Source organism: Centroberyx gerrardi, chromosome 12, assembly GCF_048128805.1.
Source record: "Centroberyx gerrardi isolate f3 chromosome 12, fCenGer3.hap1.cur.20231027, whole genome shotgun sequence".
Lineage (NCBI taxonomy): Eukaryota > Metazoa > Chordata > Actinopteri > Beryciformes > Berycidae > Centroberyx > Centroberyx gerrardi.
Genome location: NC_136008.1, coordinates 18,026,662 through 18,046,333, shown reverse-complemented (window position 1 = coordinate 18,046,333; position 19,672 = coordinate 18,026,662). Strand labels below are relative to the sequence as shown.

General features: G+C 40.5%; 1 protein-coding gene across 1 annotated transcript in view; it reads right to left on the bottom strand.

Moving 5' to 3' along the window:
• col14a1a (collagen, type XIV, alpha 1a) overlaps positions 1-19,672 on the bottom strand; it is a 137,538-nt gene that overhangs the window by 29,232 nt on the left and 88,634 nt on the right. Inside the window, exons 32-36 of the mRNA XM_071901633.2 lie at positions 18,314-18,423; positions 9,915-10,073; positions 6,725-6,802; positions 5,511-5,597; positions 1,583-1,636 (exon numbers count right to left, since the gene is read on the bottom strand). Of these exons, the coding sequence (XP_071757734.1) occupies positions 1,583-1,636; positions 5,511-5,597; positions 6,725-6,802; positions 9,915-10,073; positions 18,314-18,423 (488 nt within the window). The remainder of the gene's footprint in view (positions 1-1,582; positions 1,637-5,510; positions 5,598-6,724; positions 6,803-9,914; positions 10,074-18,313; positions 18,424-19,672) is intronic.

Genomic DNA, 19,672 nt, shown 5'->3' with positions numbered 1-19,672 from the left:
GTACGGGCTTCATGCCTTTCTTACCCAAGTAAACAATCAAAAGAAATAGTGGATCAGACATACATGAATGGAATAGAGAAAAACAGAGGGCTGAAATGGTATGTCATGGGAGTGGAAGTTATGTTTTACCAAGTGTACAGTTTATATTCTAAAATATCACGGAAGCTGAACTAACTATAGATTAATCAAAATTGACTGATGATTGTAAATGAAGTTAAAGGTCTATTTTAATAATTGTGCAATTTATGTTACAAACTATCACTGTTTGTACTTAAATTAATTAACTTAAATGGATTATTGAAAATGAATGAGTATGAATTTGTGAAGCAACTATATACTATAGACACCAACTGTTCAAATAAACTTTGCCAACATTTTCTTCAATTTTAATGCTACAAAAGCTGTGCCTAGCCCAGAATGTTGAGCTAAGACAAATGTGAGCTGGCAGGCTTTTATTAGTGTATAAGTGTATATGTGCGTGGGTCCTTCAGGACATAAAATACTGCCACACTACAAAACCAACACAATTACACCCATCTCACACATGGTCTATATTTACAGGCCTTCCATAACTTCATCCTGTCTTTGTTTCAGGAGGTAATTCTTCTAAATATGTTATAAATAAGTTCCAAGTTCTGGGTGGGCCGGTCCATGTTCTGTACACGACACACAGCCACTCAAAAAAGTCAAAGTGGGAGTTATGGTAATTGAGAAAAACAGCCTTACTTTCTTGACTGACAACCCTGCGTTTTTGTGCGGAAGTTGCGGGACCCCTGCTACTTCATGCAATGTTAGAAAGGCTTTGAAAACACATGTTTCTAGAGCTAGTATCAAATTTGAATTATGGGAACTCGGTATTGGTATTGAGACATTTCCAACAACACCAGGCCCAGTTGCACTGACTGCCACTGCTGGATGGTTTGGAACAGACTGCCACAGTAAAATTACAGCAGATGCAAACAGTAAATCTGTACAGTAAATCTTCCAAGAATATTCCAAGCCTTTAGTCGTTTGAAGAGTGTAATTTGGACAAAACAGTGGCAATCACAGCCTGCCATGGCCAAAAGGAAGGTGAGGTAGTTCTTTGGTCAGGCAGACTACTTTTGGCTTTTCCTGAACTGACCGTCTCGTTGTCTGCCTCAGATTCAGTCTAGTGGATGGAGCAGTGCCAAAGGGCTGCTGTGTTGAAAAGGCCATTTGTGGGGGGGGGGGCTCCTACACACCCCAAACTCCTCTGCTTTTATCTTCCGGACCAAAGGGTTGAACAGAGGACAGGGGGCTGTTCTGTCCCAGGAGGGAGGGGTGTGGACCGTCCAGTTCTGTACATGAGCAGGATGCACTGTCAACATGAATCCTACTACAGCACCACTGGGAACAGTGTTTAGCCATCCAGTGGGCGGTCCACACCCTCCGTTATTACCTCCTGGGGTGCTAGTTCACCCTCCGCTCGGATCACCCGCCCCTGCAGTGGCTCCACCACATGAAAGATGTCAGATAGATACTATTTGAGACTCATTACGTATTACAGGTTTTACATTAGAAGAAAGGGTCTGTAGAAGTTCAGTGCATTTAAATTACTGACCGTCACTCCTGGCTCTCCTCTGTCTCCTCTGGCTCCCCTGATGCCTGGGCCGCCCTGCAACACAGACCAAAAAGACACTGTAACACAGTCAACCTGGACATAATTGATGTCTGCAAAGTGTCCCCCTGTCCTCTGCACTGTATCTGACTGCATCTGTAAGTACAGTTGATGCAGACAGCAGGACTATGGGAGCTGTAAACCTTGGGTTGACCTTTCTAGCCCCAGGATTTAACAGGGGACAAGCTACACACATCTGCTAGTCATTGGCCCATCTGGGATATGTCCTCTTCCTGTGTTTGCTTTAATAGGTCCCTCCTGGGAATGAGGGGGCGGCTAGGTGGTTCCTATATGGCCAGAGGGGACAGGAGGGATGGTCACAGGGAGGAGGTGGAGGAGGAGGAAGGAGAGGGATAAGAGAGGAGACGCACAGATGTGATGAAAGCACAGAAAAAGTCGATCCTAATGAAGGGATTCTCTCGTTTCTCTATTTTTTTCCTTCCAGTGTATCTTTCTGGATAATTGCTGACTAGAGGTGAAAATTAGAGACAGAGGAAGAAAAAACAACAATGTAGTGCAGAACAGCTCTCATCTATTGCTACTCATAATAAAACCGCTGATGAAAGAAACTCATGAATTACAGCCATCTAAATGTTTTTTTTATTGCGCTCAAATGTAATATATTTGTTGTCCTTGTCTTACATGTTCACTTATTTATCGTTTTAACTGAGCTGTTTGATGCCAAAGGCAAGTTTCCATTTTTCACTGAAGGGACAGCACACTTGGATGTTGAACAGCGTGAGCACAATTCAAATTTAACAAAAGGAGATGACGGGGAGAGAATGTCTTGTTTTCCTTAATGCTAGATTGATTGCTGACTGATTTTCAGTATTGAGCTGAGTCTGTGCTAACTCAGTGAGCACAGAATAGTCTTAGAATGCAATTCAACTGGGGCCATCAATATTATTTCAGACATGTTGCACTTTTATGACTCAAAGCTTGACAAAACTGGTGGGACTCCTGCTGTGTGAAACAGGCAAAGACACAAATCTGACAATGAAGACAATAACCAACAGCAGCTAATCTCATGAAAAAAGCATGAATGTTTGCTGGATGGTGATAATAAGTGTAGAGCAGGCTATTGTGGCATTCAAAATGATCTCCATTAGCCTATATTGCCCCTGTTACCATAAATATTGTCTTGTGTGTAGATAGGGCTGGACGATATGGTTGAAATCAATATCATGATAATCATAAGGATTTTTCTCGATATCAATATATATCATGATATGGTTCATGTATGCAAAATCGCGTTAAATAATCAAATTAATGTTCATCTCATTGAACCGAGTGGTAATGTTAGGTGTGATGTCAAACAAAACTGAAATTTTCAAATAATATTCCTACCATACCATATAGTTTTTAAGTAAAATTTGCTTGTCATCATCAATTTAGACAGCAGAAATGTGTGTCACGATATTAAAAAATCTTCATATCATCACGATATGATTCCACTGAAAGACGATAAACAATAATATTGAATTATCGTCCAGCCCTATGTGTAGATGCACAAATAAAGAGTACATGCACTCGATTCAGTGTGCACAACACTGTTAAAAAAGTCACCTTTTGCAGGACTGTTTTGTGCTGAGACTCTAATTTTATGATCAGATGGCAACTACTGTTCTTGGCTTTCCAGTTCATTTTTGTCTTTTAACAGAATTTTGACAGAATTGTGTGTGCTTAGAGACTGCATTATGGATCCCCGTGGATCCAGACATTTAATCCGTTTGATCCGTTCTCCTTGCTTTATCGCAGAGTGTGAGCAACTTTCCAGCAGCACGACAACACATTCTGTAAACACCCAGTGTTGACAGTGAAACTCAGTTTTCAGTCTGCTAGAATTCTGAAAGTTTTCTTGTCTGTGGGAAGCTTACCTTCCACAGGGGATACAATACATTTATTGCGTTAACAACCATTATATTGTGTTAACAAGGGGAATGGCATTCCCTTCTCATCCTCCATCAAATCCCCCACTGACAATAGCATGCAGTTTTAGCACAGCAGTGGCTATGATTTCTACATTAAGCCATTCATCTACGTCCATCTGCTGCAGTTAAAATGTGATTTAAAAACCCCATTAACTGCCGGAGAGAGAGACAGAAAGACAGACACAGCCACAGAGAGGGAGGTATCAAGAGATAAAAAGAGACAAAGAGAAGAAGAGCCTCAGTGCATGTGGATGGAGTGGGAGAAATAGAAAATAGAGAGGAAAAAAGACAATGAAAGAGAGGAAGTCTAAAGCTATATGCTATTGGCCTCTGGTATGGAGAGAGAGAGAGGGGGGGGGATGAAGAAAGAGATGGAAAAGAGAAATAAATGTACAGTTGGAAGAGAAAGACAGAAAGAGAGAGAGCAGGTCTGCATACTGCAAAAAAATATTCCATATTAACAAATCATTTAGTGTCGTATTTAGGCTTACATACTACAATTTTCCATTTGTTTCCTTGAAACGATCTGCTAATGGAGTGAGATAAATCCACTTTTCACCATGTCATCAACACCGTTTCACCATTTTCAATAATAAGTGCCAAAATCTTGAACTACGGCTCCATTAGTGTCAATATAATTCTTAAAGCAAGTTGATTTGCACTGGAAACAAGTGAAATTATTTCACCCCAATGGCAGATTTTTTTACTTGTTTTAAGAAAGAAGTATTAAGGATTACGATTTTATGACGTACTGCACTAAATGACTTAACATGGATATTTTGGATATAACATGGATATTTTGTGTAGTGGAGCTCTGTCTGCACTACAGGTCTCTGGCTGGATAAAAAGGTAAAACGGTAAAGAGACAAAGACAAAGACAGGCAAAGAAAACTGGAAGGGAGGGCTGTGGCCTATGGAAACAACCCTATGGATGAGTAAGTGGATCTGGCCAGGCGGACAGAGAGGAAAAGGGGGGATTGTAATCGGCTGTGATAAATGGAATCGCCATATAATTACTTTCTCAAACCATACCAGTGTTGATCCCCACCTCTCCCCTGCCCTCGGCACCCAGGGGTGGAGACAGAGAGAGAAAGAGAGAAATGAGGGGATGGAGGGAGAGAGAAGAACTTAAGAAGGGAGAGAAAAAGAGGGAAAAAGAAAGATATAAAGAGAGGGATGAGAGGCAGAGGGAGGGAGAGAGAGAGAAAGGAAGGAAAAAAGAGAGAGTGGGAGATGGAGACAGAAATGGTAAAGAAGGAAAAAAAACAGAGAATATAGACAAAAGCGTCTGGCCTTAAATGAGCTCATTTATTTGCTCTCATCTCCCAGCCCATATCAGGTTTTACCTGCTACTGCGTGAGAGGAATTCAGCCGCGCTACAGGCTCATCTCTGTCTCTCTAGCATAATACCACCGCCATCCCATGAAAACCCTCAAAGATCCGGGATTTTTTCATTTCAAGGGTTTCATTCCACACTACCCCTATCAACTTTCACTGTTATCTGATATTCATTGGTTAATGGATGATTACGTGTTATTTTATAAGTGACTGACTAACTTCAGTAATATTCAGTAGTAAATTTCAGAGCGGGAAACTAACTTTTTTACCTAGTGGCCACAGTGGTTGTTGGATTTCAAAATTAACCAGCACTAGCACCAGCCACTATTTAACCAGCCAAACTAATACTGTTTTTGGAATAGATAGGAACTACAAAAGAGTAAATGACAAAAAGCAATATATATATAGAGAGAAAAGCTTCCCATTTAGGCCTCTAGAAAGAAAGACACAGATGGAGAGGAAAACAAAAAGAGAATGAGAAAGACGGTGCTCATACTGATGGTCCAGAAGAGATTGAGCAAGTCGGAGAATGAATGAGCCATTGAATGAATGAATGAATGAATACATGAATGAATAAGAGAGACAGATAAATGTGTTCTTACGGGGGGTCCGGAGGGTCCTGGGGGTCCCTTGCTGTCCTGGGAGCAGGTACAGGCATGAGGCATGGGGGGGCACTGCTCTTCAACTCTCTGAAAACACACACACACACACACACACACACACACACACACACACACACACACACACACACACACAGTTGGTCTGTATTCAGGCCACGCTACAGTCCACTGGCTGGTTTCAGATACCAAACTGACAGACAACTTTTCCTTGCCGACATACAAGATAACGATGGCAAACATGGTCAACTTTGGCCAACTTGTCTCAGGTCATACAAATTTTATTTACTCCCAAGTTTTTTTTAGTTGCAGTGTGACCTCGCTGAAAAAAACATGGCGTGTGGTACAATGCACTCAGTGTTTGCTTTGTCTCCTTTATTGCTGACAAACTATTAGCGAAGACCAACTTCATAACGATTATGTGTAACTATAGCAAATTGGCTTATACTGAAAAGTTCATTTTAGTCCATTTTAACATTACAGTTATCTGTTATCTGTTGTGCCTGGGTGGGTATGGTTATGTTTTATGGCTGGCACGCTTTACGATGCACGCTGTTTCATCTGTTCTGTAATTTGCAGAAAAGACCTCTGTATCATTTTCTCTGTCTCTCTCTGGCTTTCTCTCCCCTCCCTCTCCCTCCTTCTCTTCCTCCTCCGCCCGTCTCTCCCCTCAGCACAGCCATATTTCATCATACATGTAGTTATGTACAAGCCCGAACGTCGATAACTGGTGCTCTGTTTGGCTGCAGGCACACTCAGACCTGACCTGCTTCCAATGTGTGTGTGTGTGTGTGTGTGTGTGTGAGAGTGAGAGAGAGAGAGAGAAAGAGAGAGTGTGTGTGAGAGAGAAAGAGAGATAAAGAGAGAAAGAGACAGTCAAAGCTGTCTGACATGCCCTCTCCACTTTAATTATGTAAGAGACAAACCCTAATTCTGATTCATTCACTTCATAATAATTGATTTTGATGGTAATCACATTCATGATTATAATTATCTGAGGCCATAACATTCACGGCTTGAAACAATTACATACTCAGAGAGAAGAGAAAGGGAGAACAAGGAAGAGAAAGGGAGAGAAAGACAGAAAATGATGAATGAAAGTGTGTGTGTGTGTGTGTGTGTGTGTGTGTGTGTGTGGGTGTTTGTGTGTTTGTGAGAGAGAATGTGTGTGTGTGTGTGTGTGTGTGTTAGTTTCTTACCAGTGCTGGCAGTTCACAACACTTATCTCTGCTGGCCCAGGATGTACTGCAGATGATGTCAAACATCTGGAGCTGGAACTGTACACACACGCATACATATACACACACATGAACACACACACGTACACACACATACAAAGCAATACTGTTAATACTGCAATTACATTATAATCACTTAAAACATTTGAACATGCTTGTCAGAACTAAATTAGAAGCAACATTAGAAATGAAATATTAGCCGTGGGATTTTGTAATGATGTGGCATGATGGTGTTTCTGTGTTGATAAGAAGCAAGAATAGAGTCTGGATAGAGGATAGAGTCTGGCTGCTAACAAGGTCTAATGACCAGCTGAAATGGACTGGAAGATAGATACATACTGTCAGGCTGACAGATTTAATAAACAATTCAAATTTACTGGAAGCTCCACTAGTGTTTCTCAAACTATGGGCCAGGCAATAAACTAGGTCATGGGCTTGTGTCCGATTTGTTTCTCAACTCTGAGGACGAGGCTGAAGAAGTTTAGGAACCTGTGGAAAACACTATGGCAGAAAAAAGGGCCTCGCTGACACACGAACCAAACATATTTTCATTGGAAGGGCAAATTTCACCTACACCCTCTTTCATCTACATTTCTAGCCATCCAGAAATCCAGACTTCCTCCACAACCAGAACCTTCAACCAACATCCATATTGAACGTAATATCTATGCCACAGACAGAGCTTAATCTATGGAAAACCCCCTCTTAGAATAAATTACTGTGAAATCCACTGTTTTATCTAGGAAGTTAAATAAATACAGTCCACTTAATGTACAGCAGAGAACATGATTGCAGACTCCGCGGCTACAGGAAAACTGGGCGATAATTGTTTGTTTTCCTCCCTGCTACTGTTTCAGTAACATAATCATAATGGGTTTTTTTTCTAAAAGGAATCCTGGCTGCATTTACATAGGGGAAAGCAGAGTATGTTATAGACACATATGGACCATAGAGCAGAGAGCATCAGAAATCAAACCCTGATAGATACTGGGCTTTGCTGCTGTTATGTGGAAACTGTGTACCTGTGGAAAAGTCATGTTTGTTTTACTTGAATTATATGTTTACATAGTGTTTTATGCATTACTTTGTGACCTGATAGGGGCCTTGAAACCCATTAAAAATCCTATATAACTGGGGCATGCTAGTGGCTCAGTTGGCTAAGACATATACCATATAACTGCAACGTCCCGGCTTCGAGTCCAGTAAGGACCTTTGTCATACGTGATCAGTGTCTCTGTCAACTTTCACAAAGAGGCTAACATGCCAGACAGTAATCTTAATAAAGTCCTACATGATTATAAAATGCATGAGAATTAACAGGACTTCAAGCCAAATGTTTTGAAATCCTGAAGTTTGAGAGCAAGGTCACCCTACAGTCCATGTGACATCGTCTTGTCCTTGTAATTACAGTAGTAATATTACAGCACCACAGGGGGGGCTTGGACTTTAAAGAGCGAGGCAGTTTCAATCAAACTGGAACCCATGTTGGGACCCAAAAGATACAGGCTTGCTGTGATCCATTTTGGGTACTGACCCGTAGTTTAAGAAACACTCCAGTGATTAATTGAAACCTTGAGAAGAGGAACCACATCATTATTATCCAATTTATTTAAACAGCGAGCACATGTGTGGCTGTACAATCAATCCAAATCACCTGAAGTGTGTGAATATTATCCATCACCTGGAAATAACCAGCCTCAACTGTCTCTATGAATGTACACAGCACTCCCGATTTAGAGTGAGAAATAATGAGAAACATCACTCATTTTAGAGCTTAAAGCAAACTAGTTCATCTGAAGGCTTCAGTTGTTGCTGTAGATGATGACAAAAGTACGATTCAAAGTACAGTCAGTAAAATAGAATAAATTCGCTTTTAAAAGCAAATGGATATAACAGTAAGGTTTAATCTGTAACAGATTACATTGTGAAAGAACCCTTCCCAACCTGACAAATTGCACAACACAGTCTCGACTCAAAAATCATCACCCTAGTATTTGTGAGTGGTAACAACTGGTCAGGAAAGGACAAAATGTCAGGAAGGGGAGAAAATGTCAAACGTTCTTCATTTCCCTTCAGCAAGACTGGCCGAACTACTTAACGCAGCTCTTTCCAGATGATAATTTTCTTTGGAGAGGCTAAGAGAGGATCATTTTACTAATAGCAGCGCTGCCTATTCCCAAGCAATCCAGGATATCTCACCTTCTCTCCTGCCTGCGTCTGCCAAAAGTTTTCTGAGCGCCTGTGCAGCTTAATGGGTAGAGCACGGCTAAAGCAGAATATGTAATGCATTTCTACACTTCCACTTGCAATAAATAAAATGAACTCCTACTGAGTGGCTCACTGAAATGGTTTTATAGGTTTTAGGGATTTATGGTTGTGCTATTGTACGGACCAGAATGGTTCACACACACTCCTTACTGATTGATCATTGCAATTACTGCACATTGAACAATCATTACAGTCTGTTGATTATCACTTGATTAACCTGGCAATTCTTTAACTTTTTCAGCCTGGGACCCAAATGGCAAATGAGAGAGCTGCTTCTTAAGCCTGTGAGGACCCACTAGAAACTGGCCACAACCCATGTTGGGGGTCCCAAGCCATAGTTTAAGAAACCTGACAGTAAGATAAATAAGTATATTAACAAAGTTGGTGGAACATAACTGTAAAGATATAAAGTGTAAAAATAAATGTGCTGAAATAACAGGTTGTTTCGCACACTTGCATTGAAAAATAATGTGTTAAAGATGTTAAAGATGTTAAAGTTTCCCATCCCATGGCCCTTATGTGAAATTCCATGACTTTTCCATGGTTTTCCAAAACTAAGTCGGAGTGCTTCCTCCTCCACCTATTTTTTTATTTCCTGTTTTTCTAAAGGGGTAATCAGTCCGGTTTCCACTACAGCTGGGCTTGCTGTGGGAGTAAAACAGCTGAAAACCAACATCTATCGCAATGAATGTGTGAAACAGATTGTAAAACACATTCTCATATATTACTGAAATACTAAAGTGACCTATTTGTAAAATTCCCTAGTATTCCCTAACTTCCCAGGAGAATCTACTTTCCTGACGTCCTTGACTTTCCCTGTCTGTAACACACAACTCTATTCCGAGTGTACTGTACAGTGACAAACACAAGCATTCATACTGACCGGAGCGGAGTTGTCCCGTCTGCCTCTGGACCTGACCATCCGTCCCAGGATCTCCACGCCGTCGATGGTGATGTTGCCAGCTGCACTGATGGCTTTCTCTCCGACCACAGAACAATCTAACACCACCTTCGCCGATGTCTTGCTGATGGCTACATGGAGCTGTATGGAGGAGAAGAGACAGGGCGTGTTAGAAAAGTTTTACAGCATCTCCCAAACAACAGCAAAATCTAACACCACCTGCAGAGTGGATAGATTTTGGAAATGTTAAGGCATTTACTTGACTCTAATTGACTCAAACATCTTAAATCTATGATAAACCGGCAACGATTTAAGGAAATATAGATGGGCTGTCACTTTATTTTAGGAAGTATTTCGTCTCAGTATCCAATCGTCATCTAGGCTGTATTAACCTTCACTATTGCATTAAAATGCCTGTACACACACACACACACAATGGATGGAGTCAATCAACCACAGGTGTAATATCAATGTAAGTGCAGCGTTTTCAGTTTGCACTCTGTAATTGGCCAGGAAAAAACAGAGTCCCTCTGTGTTGTGTGTGTGTGTGTGTGTGTGTGTGTGTGTGTGTGTGTGTGTGTGTAGACCAATAGTATTACAACCATAGGTGTAGCTCTTTCCTGACTAATCACAGTGACAAACAGTTCCTTTGCTCACGTGGGTTCATAGAAACACAGCTAACTGCATCTAGCACACAAATTGGCCCGTCCAGTCAGAGTGTTGGATGCCTGTGAGCTCAAACTGCCTCCTTGGAGGAAACCACTGCCAATCCCACGAACCGTGAAATTCAAATGGTCACATGGTTAATGAGCAAAGAGCTTGGATCCAGGCTAGGGATTGTAATAAACTAGAGTATTACTATCAGCATGTTTCACCATTATAGGAGGCTTTCTCTCGCTCGCTCGCTCTCTCTCTCACACATACACACACACAAACTCATAGGAACATGAATGCATGTGTGCAACAGACACCTACACACACACACACACACACACACACACACACACACAGTAACAAGGTACAGCTAATGTGGAGTTAGACAAAGTTCATATTTGAGTGTCAGAGCCCATTCCTCTGCTGACGTCTGGACGGCTGCTTTATAATGGCTTTCTGTTCTCATCCTCCATTCTGCACACTTCACTGGGCCTGACACGGTGTGTGTGTGTGTGTGTGTCTATGTGTGTGTGTGTGTGTGTGTGTGTGTTGTACTTTTATTCCTGTGATAGAGAGATGATGAAAATCCTCCAAGGTGAGGACATTTTGTCGGTATTTTGTGGCATTTAGTGGTTACTGTTAAGGTTAATGTTAGTGGTTAGGGAATGAATGTAGGGCAAGGGAATGTCTAAGTAGGGTAATACCAATGTACGTGTGCATGTGTGTGTGTGTGTGCGCCCGAGTGTGTGTGCCCGTGTTAAAGGTGCCAATCACTCTCCTTGAGGCTACATGGTTCCTCCAAGCTCAGTCATTTACTCCAACAGTGACTCAGACTCATTTTCAGACTGGAGGCAGTTTATGCTTCAAAGTTAACTATTTGAGTGATTCCTTTCCTCTTACACTTCAGATGTAAACATGTTTTTTTATAACCTGGCCAACCTGGCAAACCTGGCCACAGTAGCAGGAATCAGTAAGCAAGTGTGTTTTTTAATCTATACTTTACTGCCACAGTATGAGATTGGCTGAATATGTCTTGGTCTAATGGCTGCCTGAAAACAAATGATGGAGCAGTTAGCATTGGGAATCATACAGAATAATATGACAATACTATCCTCACTGTTTCGTGCAAACCCAGATGTACTGCACTATATATTTTAACAATTCTTTATGGCAAATTACACAACCATTACACACATTTACAATCATTCACCAGGCAACTTTCATCTGACAGAGGTTTTTTTCCCAGTATTTTGAATGAATACAAATATGAAATATATTATTATTTCCATCCTATTCCCTACAAATATGGACAAGCATATTACAGTACAAAGAGAGCACAGCATACTTTGTCTAATCTTGGTGTTCTTTTCAGAAGAACAAACATTGCCTTCCCTACATAACAAAACTGAACAAAATGTTCTCTCTAGAAGAAAATGAGCAAGAGTCACTCCAACAACCAAATACACAAAACAACACAGGGCCATGAAGGGAAAAGATGTCTCTAAAAAGCATGTATGAAGGTGTCTGCTGACAGCTGCAAGCAACTAAACAAGTTTCTTAGTTTTACATCTGTGCTAATGCTTTTGAGATGATGCTAAGGCACAGTAGCTTGTAGGCTCCCATCCACTGATCCTGTTGTGAGCTAAAGTGCTGAAACCACTATCAATCCTCTTGTTGTTTGATTTTAAGTTAATCAAGAGCTTATTTAAAAACAACAATATTGCATTCCTTATTTTTGTGTTGTATTTCTTCTTTATTTAACAAGGGTAGTCACACTGAGATTGGCAACTCTTTTCTTTAGCACTGATAATGTCTGCAGAAAGTTTTAAAAATCATGGGTCAATGTCATCTGGACCTGCTGCTTTTCTGATATTGACAACTGTCAGAGCTGAGAGGACCTGCCTTATGGTAAAAGCTGAAAAATCAAAGAACCTTTTATTTCCCATGGTACCAACACAAGGTGTCTCCTTTATAGGCATCTTGATTCTTGAATTGCATTGTCATGAGTGGATGAATTAAAAGTTGACTGAAACAGGCAAAATTCTGATTAAACCAATTAACCATTTTGGTTTTTGTTTGTTTGTTTTTCTTTAATTTAACTCATCAGAGAACAACAAACCTGATAGGAGACATAGCTCAAAATGGAGAGTTAGGTGGAGTGTTAAAAACCAGCGTCCATAACAAAGGAAAAAAAAAAACACAGAAAACACAGAAATGAGGATAAAATATAAGAAATATAAGTAGCATAATGTTTTTTGCACTCTGTGCTGTTCCTGGCAGGTCAGATGGCTGGCTGGGATCTACAGTATCCACAGCTAATACCACTGCCAGCACAAGATGAATTAGCCTATTTCTCTCTTTCTCTCTCTCTCACTCTTTCTCTCTCACATACACACAACCACACAGACAACCCCACACACACACACACACACGCACACACGCACAGACAAAAAAAGACAAGCATGGACACACACGCAAACACAGACAGGGACAGATATACACAGGGACATGCACGTACACACAGGCACAGGCACACACACACACACACACACACACACACACACACACAGATAAACAGACATTATTGTATTTTCTAATGCTACTGCTGTCCCACACATCAACGATATCTCTCTGTAATAAAAAGCACCTCATTTGTTTGCTTCTCTTTGTCAACAGATGGCTTTATTTTTTCTCTATCACAGTCTCTCTTTTTTCCCTTATCATTTTTCAAACAAGGGAGAAATTACTTGCTATTCTTAAACCGCTGACAATACTACATTATCTTTGTCATACTGCATATGACTTTGCTGCAATCTCGCAAATTGAATAACAACTCCAATGTACTTTGATAGCAAAAACCCAAAACACGGAGCTTTCCCCATAATGTTATCTTCACGAAATAGAATTAGAAAACAAAACAAAATCAGCAGAAAGAGTAGAATCACCAAGTGTTCTTCCTTGCGTAGATTTTTACAAATAGAGTCTGTGCTTCCTTAAATGAGAGTATTTGGCATATTTATCGCTCAGTGTAGATAGTAACTCAACATCATAACAAGTAACATGAAACTACAGTGTTCTCATGCATGTTTTTTGGCTAGCAGTAAAAGACGAAATAGCACTGTTTATACCAGAGCATCACTATCTTAACAATGAAATATGAGAGGAGAGGAGAGGAGAGGAGAGGAAAGGAGAGGAAAATGGGAAGAAAGTTTATAGTTTAGGAAAGGGAGGGAGAGGAGAAGAGGAGTGGAAGAGGAGAATCAGCATATTTCACCTTATCCCACCTCTCGGCAAGGTGTAAGCACAAAATGAAATAGTGTTTCTGATACAATGGTGCAACTGGAAAATTGGCACACGTAGACAAACACACACAGACACACAGACACACACACACACACACTTAAATTGTTATGGCAGTTTTCAAACAAGCTGTGTGAGATAATGTGGGTTGGAGGAGATGAGGCTATCAGCATTTCTGCTGACTCCACTGTCTCTGACCCGCACTTAAAAATGTGCACACGCATGCTTGGATGTACGCATGTGTGCGTGTGTGTGTACATGTGCATACAGTGTACATATACAGTATGTATGCATACGCACTGAGCGAGTGCATGTGATTGCATGTATGTGTGCCCCTGAGCGTGCCAGTCTACCTCAGTGTGTGTGTGTTTCCCCCTTTCCTGTCCCCTCCAGTCAGCAATATTTGAACCATCAGGCCAAAGATGCTGCTAAATCACACTCAGTTGTTAATCCACATAAACACACTGCTGTTTTAACTTTTCAACAGAGCAAAGTTCGCTCCTTCTGCTCAGTGTGTTTCTGATGACAAGTCGGCCAAAGATGACTACATGACCACACCTATTCAATCTATTGTTATGTGTGGCAAAAATGCAACGAAGATTGTCAACACTCATTACAGATGGAGACATCGTCAGTGTTTAATGAGCAACTTGGCAACTGTTGCTTGTGGAAAAATCGTATAATTGTTTTTTTTTGCTCCGGCAGTAGTCAGAACAGAAATAAAGTTAACTCTATACTTCTGTGTCTGATAACTGTGTAAATGCAAACGATTTCAGTGATGTTGAGTTTTAAACAAGACCAAACATCTCTAGTGTTGATAGGCATGTCCAAAGTGTAGATTGACATGTGGGTGATGTATTGACTTCTGGAGTCTGTGATACAAAGGAACACGTCCTGAAGCTGTTTCATTGACAGTGAATAGGAGGCCAACTTTTTGGACAGCAGCTGCAGCCAGGATTTTCTGGACATGTGGCCCCATTTACACCTGGTATTAAAATAGATCTGTACCTGAATATGCTATCTGGATAATGATCAATCTGATCACGCACTTTGCATTTACACCTGGTATTTATGTGCATTCTCATGGTCTGAATTCTGTTCGTATCGTGATCGCATGTCATTTTCACTATGAAAAGCAAGCAAGTAGGTGGGAAGGAGTCCGTTGTCAACAAAAACTGAGCCAGGTTTTGTCTCTTGGTGAGAAAACAGGTCGGACTCTTGGTTCTTTGGATTTTTACTTTGGGAGAGAGTTGTTCATGAGTTATTCCAGTCTCAGGTAAGTCTGTCTAAGGTGATAGGAATAGGACATGCAAATTCTATTTTAGGAAAGCTTTTCACTTAATTCCTATTGTGTGATGAGAAAAGTCCTCAGTGTCCATTACTCTGTTCAAAGTAACATAAATCTGACTGATTTGATTCCAACACATCCTCATGTACATAATACTAATCCTTTCAGTCACAGGCAAAACATACACCTGAATTAGGTTTTGAACATTTCAACTTGTGTTTGATTAATCTTGCTAGAGACTTAAAACTCAAAAGTGTGCACATCACTTACAAGAAAAGATTAATTTAGCACTTGTATGTCTCCTCCAAGTAATCCAGTATATTCCTTTACTATTTTGCAACTGTCTGAATCCTCCCACTCTCCCACCTCATCAGTCTCTTAAAGCCTCGATCCAGATAATCTAAATAAGCTTTTTGTACCATCTTACCCTATCATAACAAAAATGTAGACTTACAGTGGATACAAAATGCTGACAGACAATATATATTCAAACTAGATAGTCAATTTGAGGACGACAAAAATGTCTCCAATCCCCAGTTTCAGTTTACAGTGTTGGGGCTGACATTTTGTCTACATCTGGATTAATCATCGGGTCCTAAATCTTCAGGAAAACGGATCCAACCACCTCATTTACAACATGATAGTATCACTTTATCAGTCACATAACACTATCTCATCTTTTCCTTTGAGAAATAAATACATTCCCCGATCCCGACTCTCCTCTCCCACCAGACGGCTACGGCTTTCATGGGCAGCACATCTCTTGCTTTTTGCTTCTTTTCTTTCTCCAATAGTCATTTTATCATTCTTTCTCCTTTCTGTGCAGGTACAAACCTTAATGGATAACCCATCCTAATTTCACTTAAGATATTGTGGAATACTTTAAGCTGGATAACTCCAAAGGAAAGATAAAAACATTTACTAAACCTGTCATTTTTTGCAGTGCATAAGGGGCAGCTTTCACTGGCTCACATTTGCAATGAGAGACATTTCATCATTCTGGTAGATGGCGATAGAGAAATAGCATGCTTAGAGAACTTCTGAATCGTAATATGGGTTTAGCAATATGTGAGTTATTCTGTTTAAGTAGATTACTCTCTCTTCTCCTATCCAATGTAATCTATCTAATAGTTCAGGGAAGACACATTAAGTCATGCGCGCCACATCAGCTGATCGTCAGCCGATGCAAACAAACACCAAACACGTTCGGTGCTTCAAACAAAGCGGTCCATTTAAGCTGTCAGCTCCTCATTCATCTCTGTGGTTCCTACCTGCCGCGTTGCTGTTACAGGTTTTGCTGTTTTCCCCCTCCACCACCCCAGACGCCTCCTGTCTGGTTCCTTATTAAACAATATACTTGCGATGTTATGTTTCTGAAGGCTTGTCTCTTGAAATGATGTATTCCAGATCTCATGATATACTGTATGTCTGCTGGGTTCTGTTCTGTATACTGGGAGGGTTTGACTGTCATCCCCGCTGACTCTTTAGCATGCTGCTTGGATTCAAACAGGGAGCAGAACCTGCACCGCCAAATACAACGGTATAACCATTCATACTATAATGGTTTTAACTTCATGACGAGTGTGTTCCCGACTGAAGATCTACATTTCTCTGTCTCTCCATTGTCTAGTTTTGTGTTTCCATCTCTCTGTTTCTCCCTTTGTGTGTCTTTGTATTTCTCTCTCACTTTTTCTGTCTCACTCTCATTGTCATCTTTATGTCTTTCTTTGCTCGCCCCTTCCCCTCCCTGGGTCTTTCTATTTTCTGTCCCTCTCTCTCAGTGTGTGTGTGTGTGTGTGTGTGTGTGTGTGTGTGTGTGTGTGTGTGTGTTTCATTGAGCAGTGACAGATCCTGCTGGTACTCCTGCCATCACACAAGGTGTCTTCATATGGTAATCCCGTTAGATGGACACACACGCATACACACACTCCTGTCATTCACTTGTCATCCTGTCTAAATGAAGACACACACTCCCCCTGGCCAGACAGTCTTCTGCAGCTGTTACCTATCTGAACATTGTCATGTTCTCTAACAAAGACAGAAAACAACCGAGAAGACGAAAGACAGAGAGAATGATGGACAGCTACTCCCTGACATTTTGAGAGTTCAGAGAGAGAGATAGAGAGAGAGAGGGGGAGAGAAAGAGAGAGAGAGAGAGAGAGAGAGAGAGAGAGAGAGAGTGTGTGAAAGTTGGTTGGTGTTGATTTGATTTGAACAGAATCCTATTAAGACTTTTAGCCTATCCTCTATTAATTTTCTAGCTATGTTTTCATCCACATCCACCATCTGCAAGCAAATTTTAACCAAACTTTAGAAATGTTGCAAAAAGTTACATGCAAAGGTCCATTTCCACCAGCTGGGCCGAAGCCAGTAAATAGGCTTCCTGAACACAGAGCTACTTCAAAAAAACACATCCATGAGAAAAAGAGAGAGAGTCTTTTAAGAATTGATTAGTATTGGGCAAATTATTATTGTTCTTTTGTGTCAGCTAATGTTGGTGATATTTCATGCTCAACTGTTTTGCAATGAAATTGAACCATTCACCGGGCCATTCAAGCCAAATGCTATTAAGCTGACATTATTTATTCAGCAAATGTGTTTGCAACACTATTTATCGCATAATTTCTTTATTCACAAAAACTTTTCGCCCCAAGTCAGAAGATGTTTTTTTCTAATTTCCATTCATTTTCACTTTTTAATTTGATGCATCATAATTCAAATAAAAACACTTGGATGGAATTTCAGCAAATATGAAAAGAATCGTCTTTGTCAGAAAATATCTAACAGGAGGATAAACTGACCAGTCTGAGTGACTGGTGAATAGTTTGAAACAAACCTCATGGAAATTACCACTGAAGATAAGCGTGGTTGAGCTGACAAACATTCATTTTCTTCATTTGTTTTCTTCTTTGTTTCTGTTTGTGCTTGCTTTCTGTGTGCGCCCTATCTTATGCCAATCCACCAGGATAAATACCTGGTATATGTCATGTGTACAAGTCAAATGTACGTGATTCTGACAACTTGAAAAATAAACCTCATCCAAACTATCATGACAGATGTTTCAGGAGGATTGTTGGAGGTTATAGCCTTGGAATGGATAGCATTTATGAGACACTGATGAAGAGTTTGAGAAACCAACCTTGTGGAAGCTGCCATGGAAGATCTTTCTGATTTCAGCTCCCTCAAAGGTGACGGTCTGAAAGTCTCCTTTGTAGTCGTAGTTGAAGAACGTCAGGGTCTTTCCAGAGTCTGGGTGGTGGCGGGGGAGGAGAGATAAAGAGAAGGTTGGCGTGTATAGTTAGGGATAAAACTTGGGGATTTTCAACACTTGCCCTGTACATCTAATTGGCCACTGTCTCTGTCTGGGGCCTTATCATTTATTTATTTTATTTATACAGTTTAAAGTTACAGGGACAGTGCACATTAATAGACATTTCTGTAAATGTGCCATCTTGGCTAATTTTCAACTGCAGTCCTTGGGCAGGTGTAATGACAGCTACAAAAGACACATAAAATACATTAAATCAGGAACAGCAATACTGTTAATATAGCATTTATCATTAGACCCCAAAAATGTTTTGATAAGTGAGGACAATTTTGATCTTAGCCAGACTGGACAATATTAGCAACAAGATCGCATGCCAAAAATCTAAATGGTTTCTATGCAGCAAACAGGGAGTTAATTCCTTGCTTTTTCTTATTCTTTATTCTCAAGACAACGAACAAGACAACACGAAAACTTTAAGGACAGTGCTCAAGCCTAGGTTGCGACTACTCATACCTACAACTACAGCAAAGAGTGGCCTTTGTTTGTCTTTGGTTTGGGGAGCAAAGGGGAAAATTAGTGCCTCTGCTGTTTGCATTCATTCTTTAGAAAATCACCATTAAAAACTTTGTCTTAGGCAATATTGAGCAATTACGCAACACTGGTTTAATATGGAAATGGTGTCCCTGTCATGTTTAATTTGATATATCCTGTAATCTAATTTTGTATCAGGTTCCCTATGGAGAAGTCCAGCCTTTTTCACTGAGCTTTGAATGCAACCATCAGAGGGCAACATGATAACACCCTCCCCATTATTACAATAATACATGTGATATTATGAGTGATAATGAGATTTGCACCATGCAAAGAAAAACTGAGCTCACAGATGGTGAAGCAGTTGGTGTCTTTGTTAGCCAAAAGATGAGAAGCTGACAAAATGACTGACCGGATCACTGAGTAGACAAGACATCTTTGCTTTTGATTCTCAGAAAATGTGGCTGAGTTCTTATCTGAATAATTATCTTGCCACCTTGTTGCTGTACACTCTTAGTACAAAGAGACACGTGACGGTTCCGCACTCTTTGCCATCATCAGTTTACTTCAAAGTTCTTTAGTCAAGATGCGACAATAACAGTTATTTTGGTCACTGGTGCGCTTTGTCATTATTAATATGCTTGGTGAGGCAAGAGATTAGAAGAGATTAGGAAACAAAAACACTTGTGGTTGAGACTC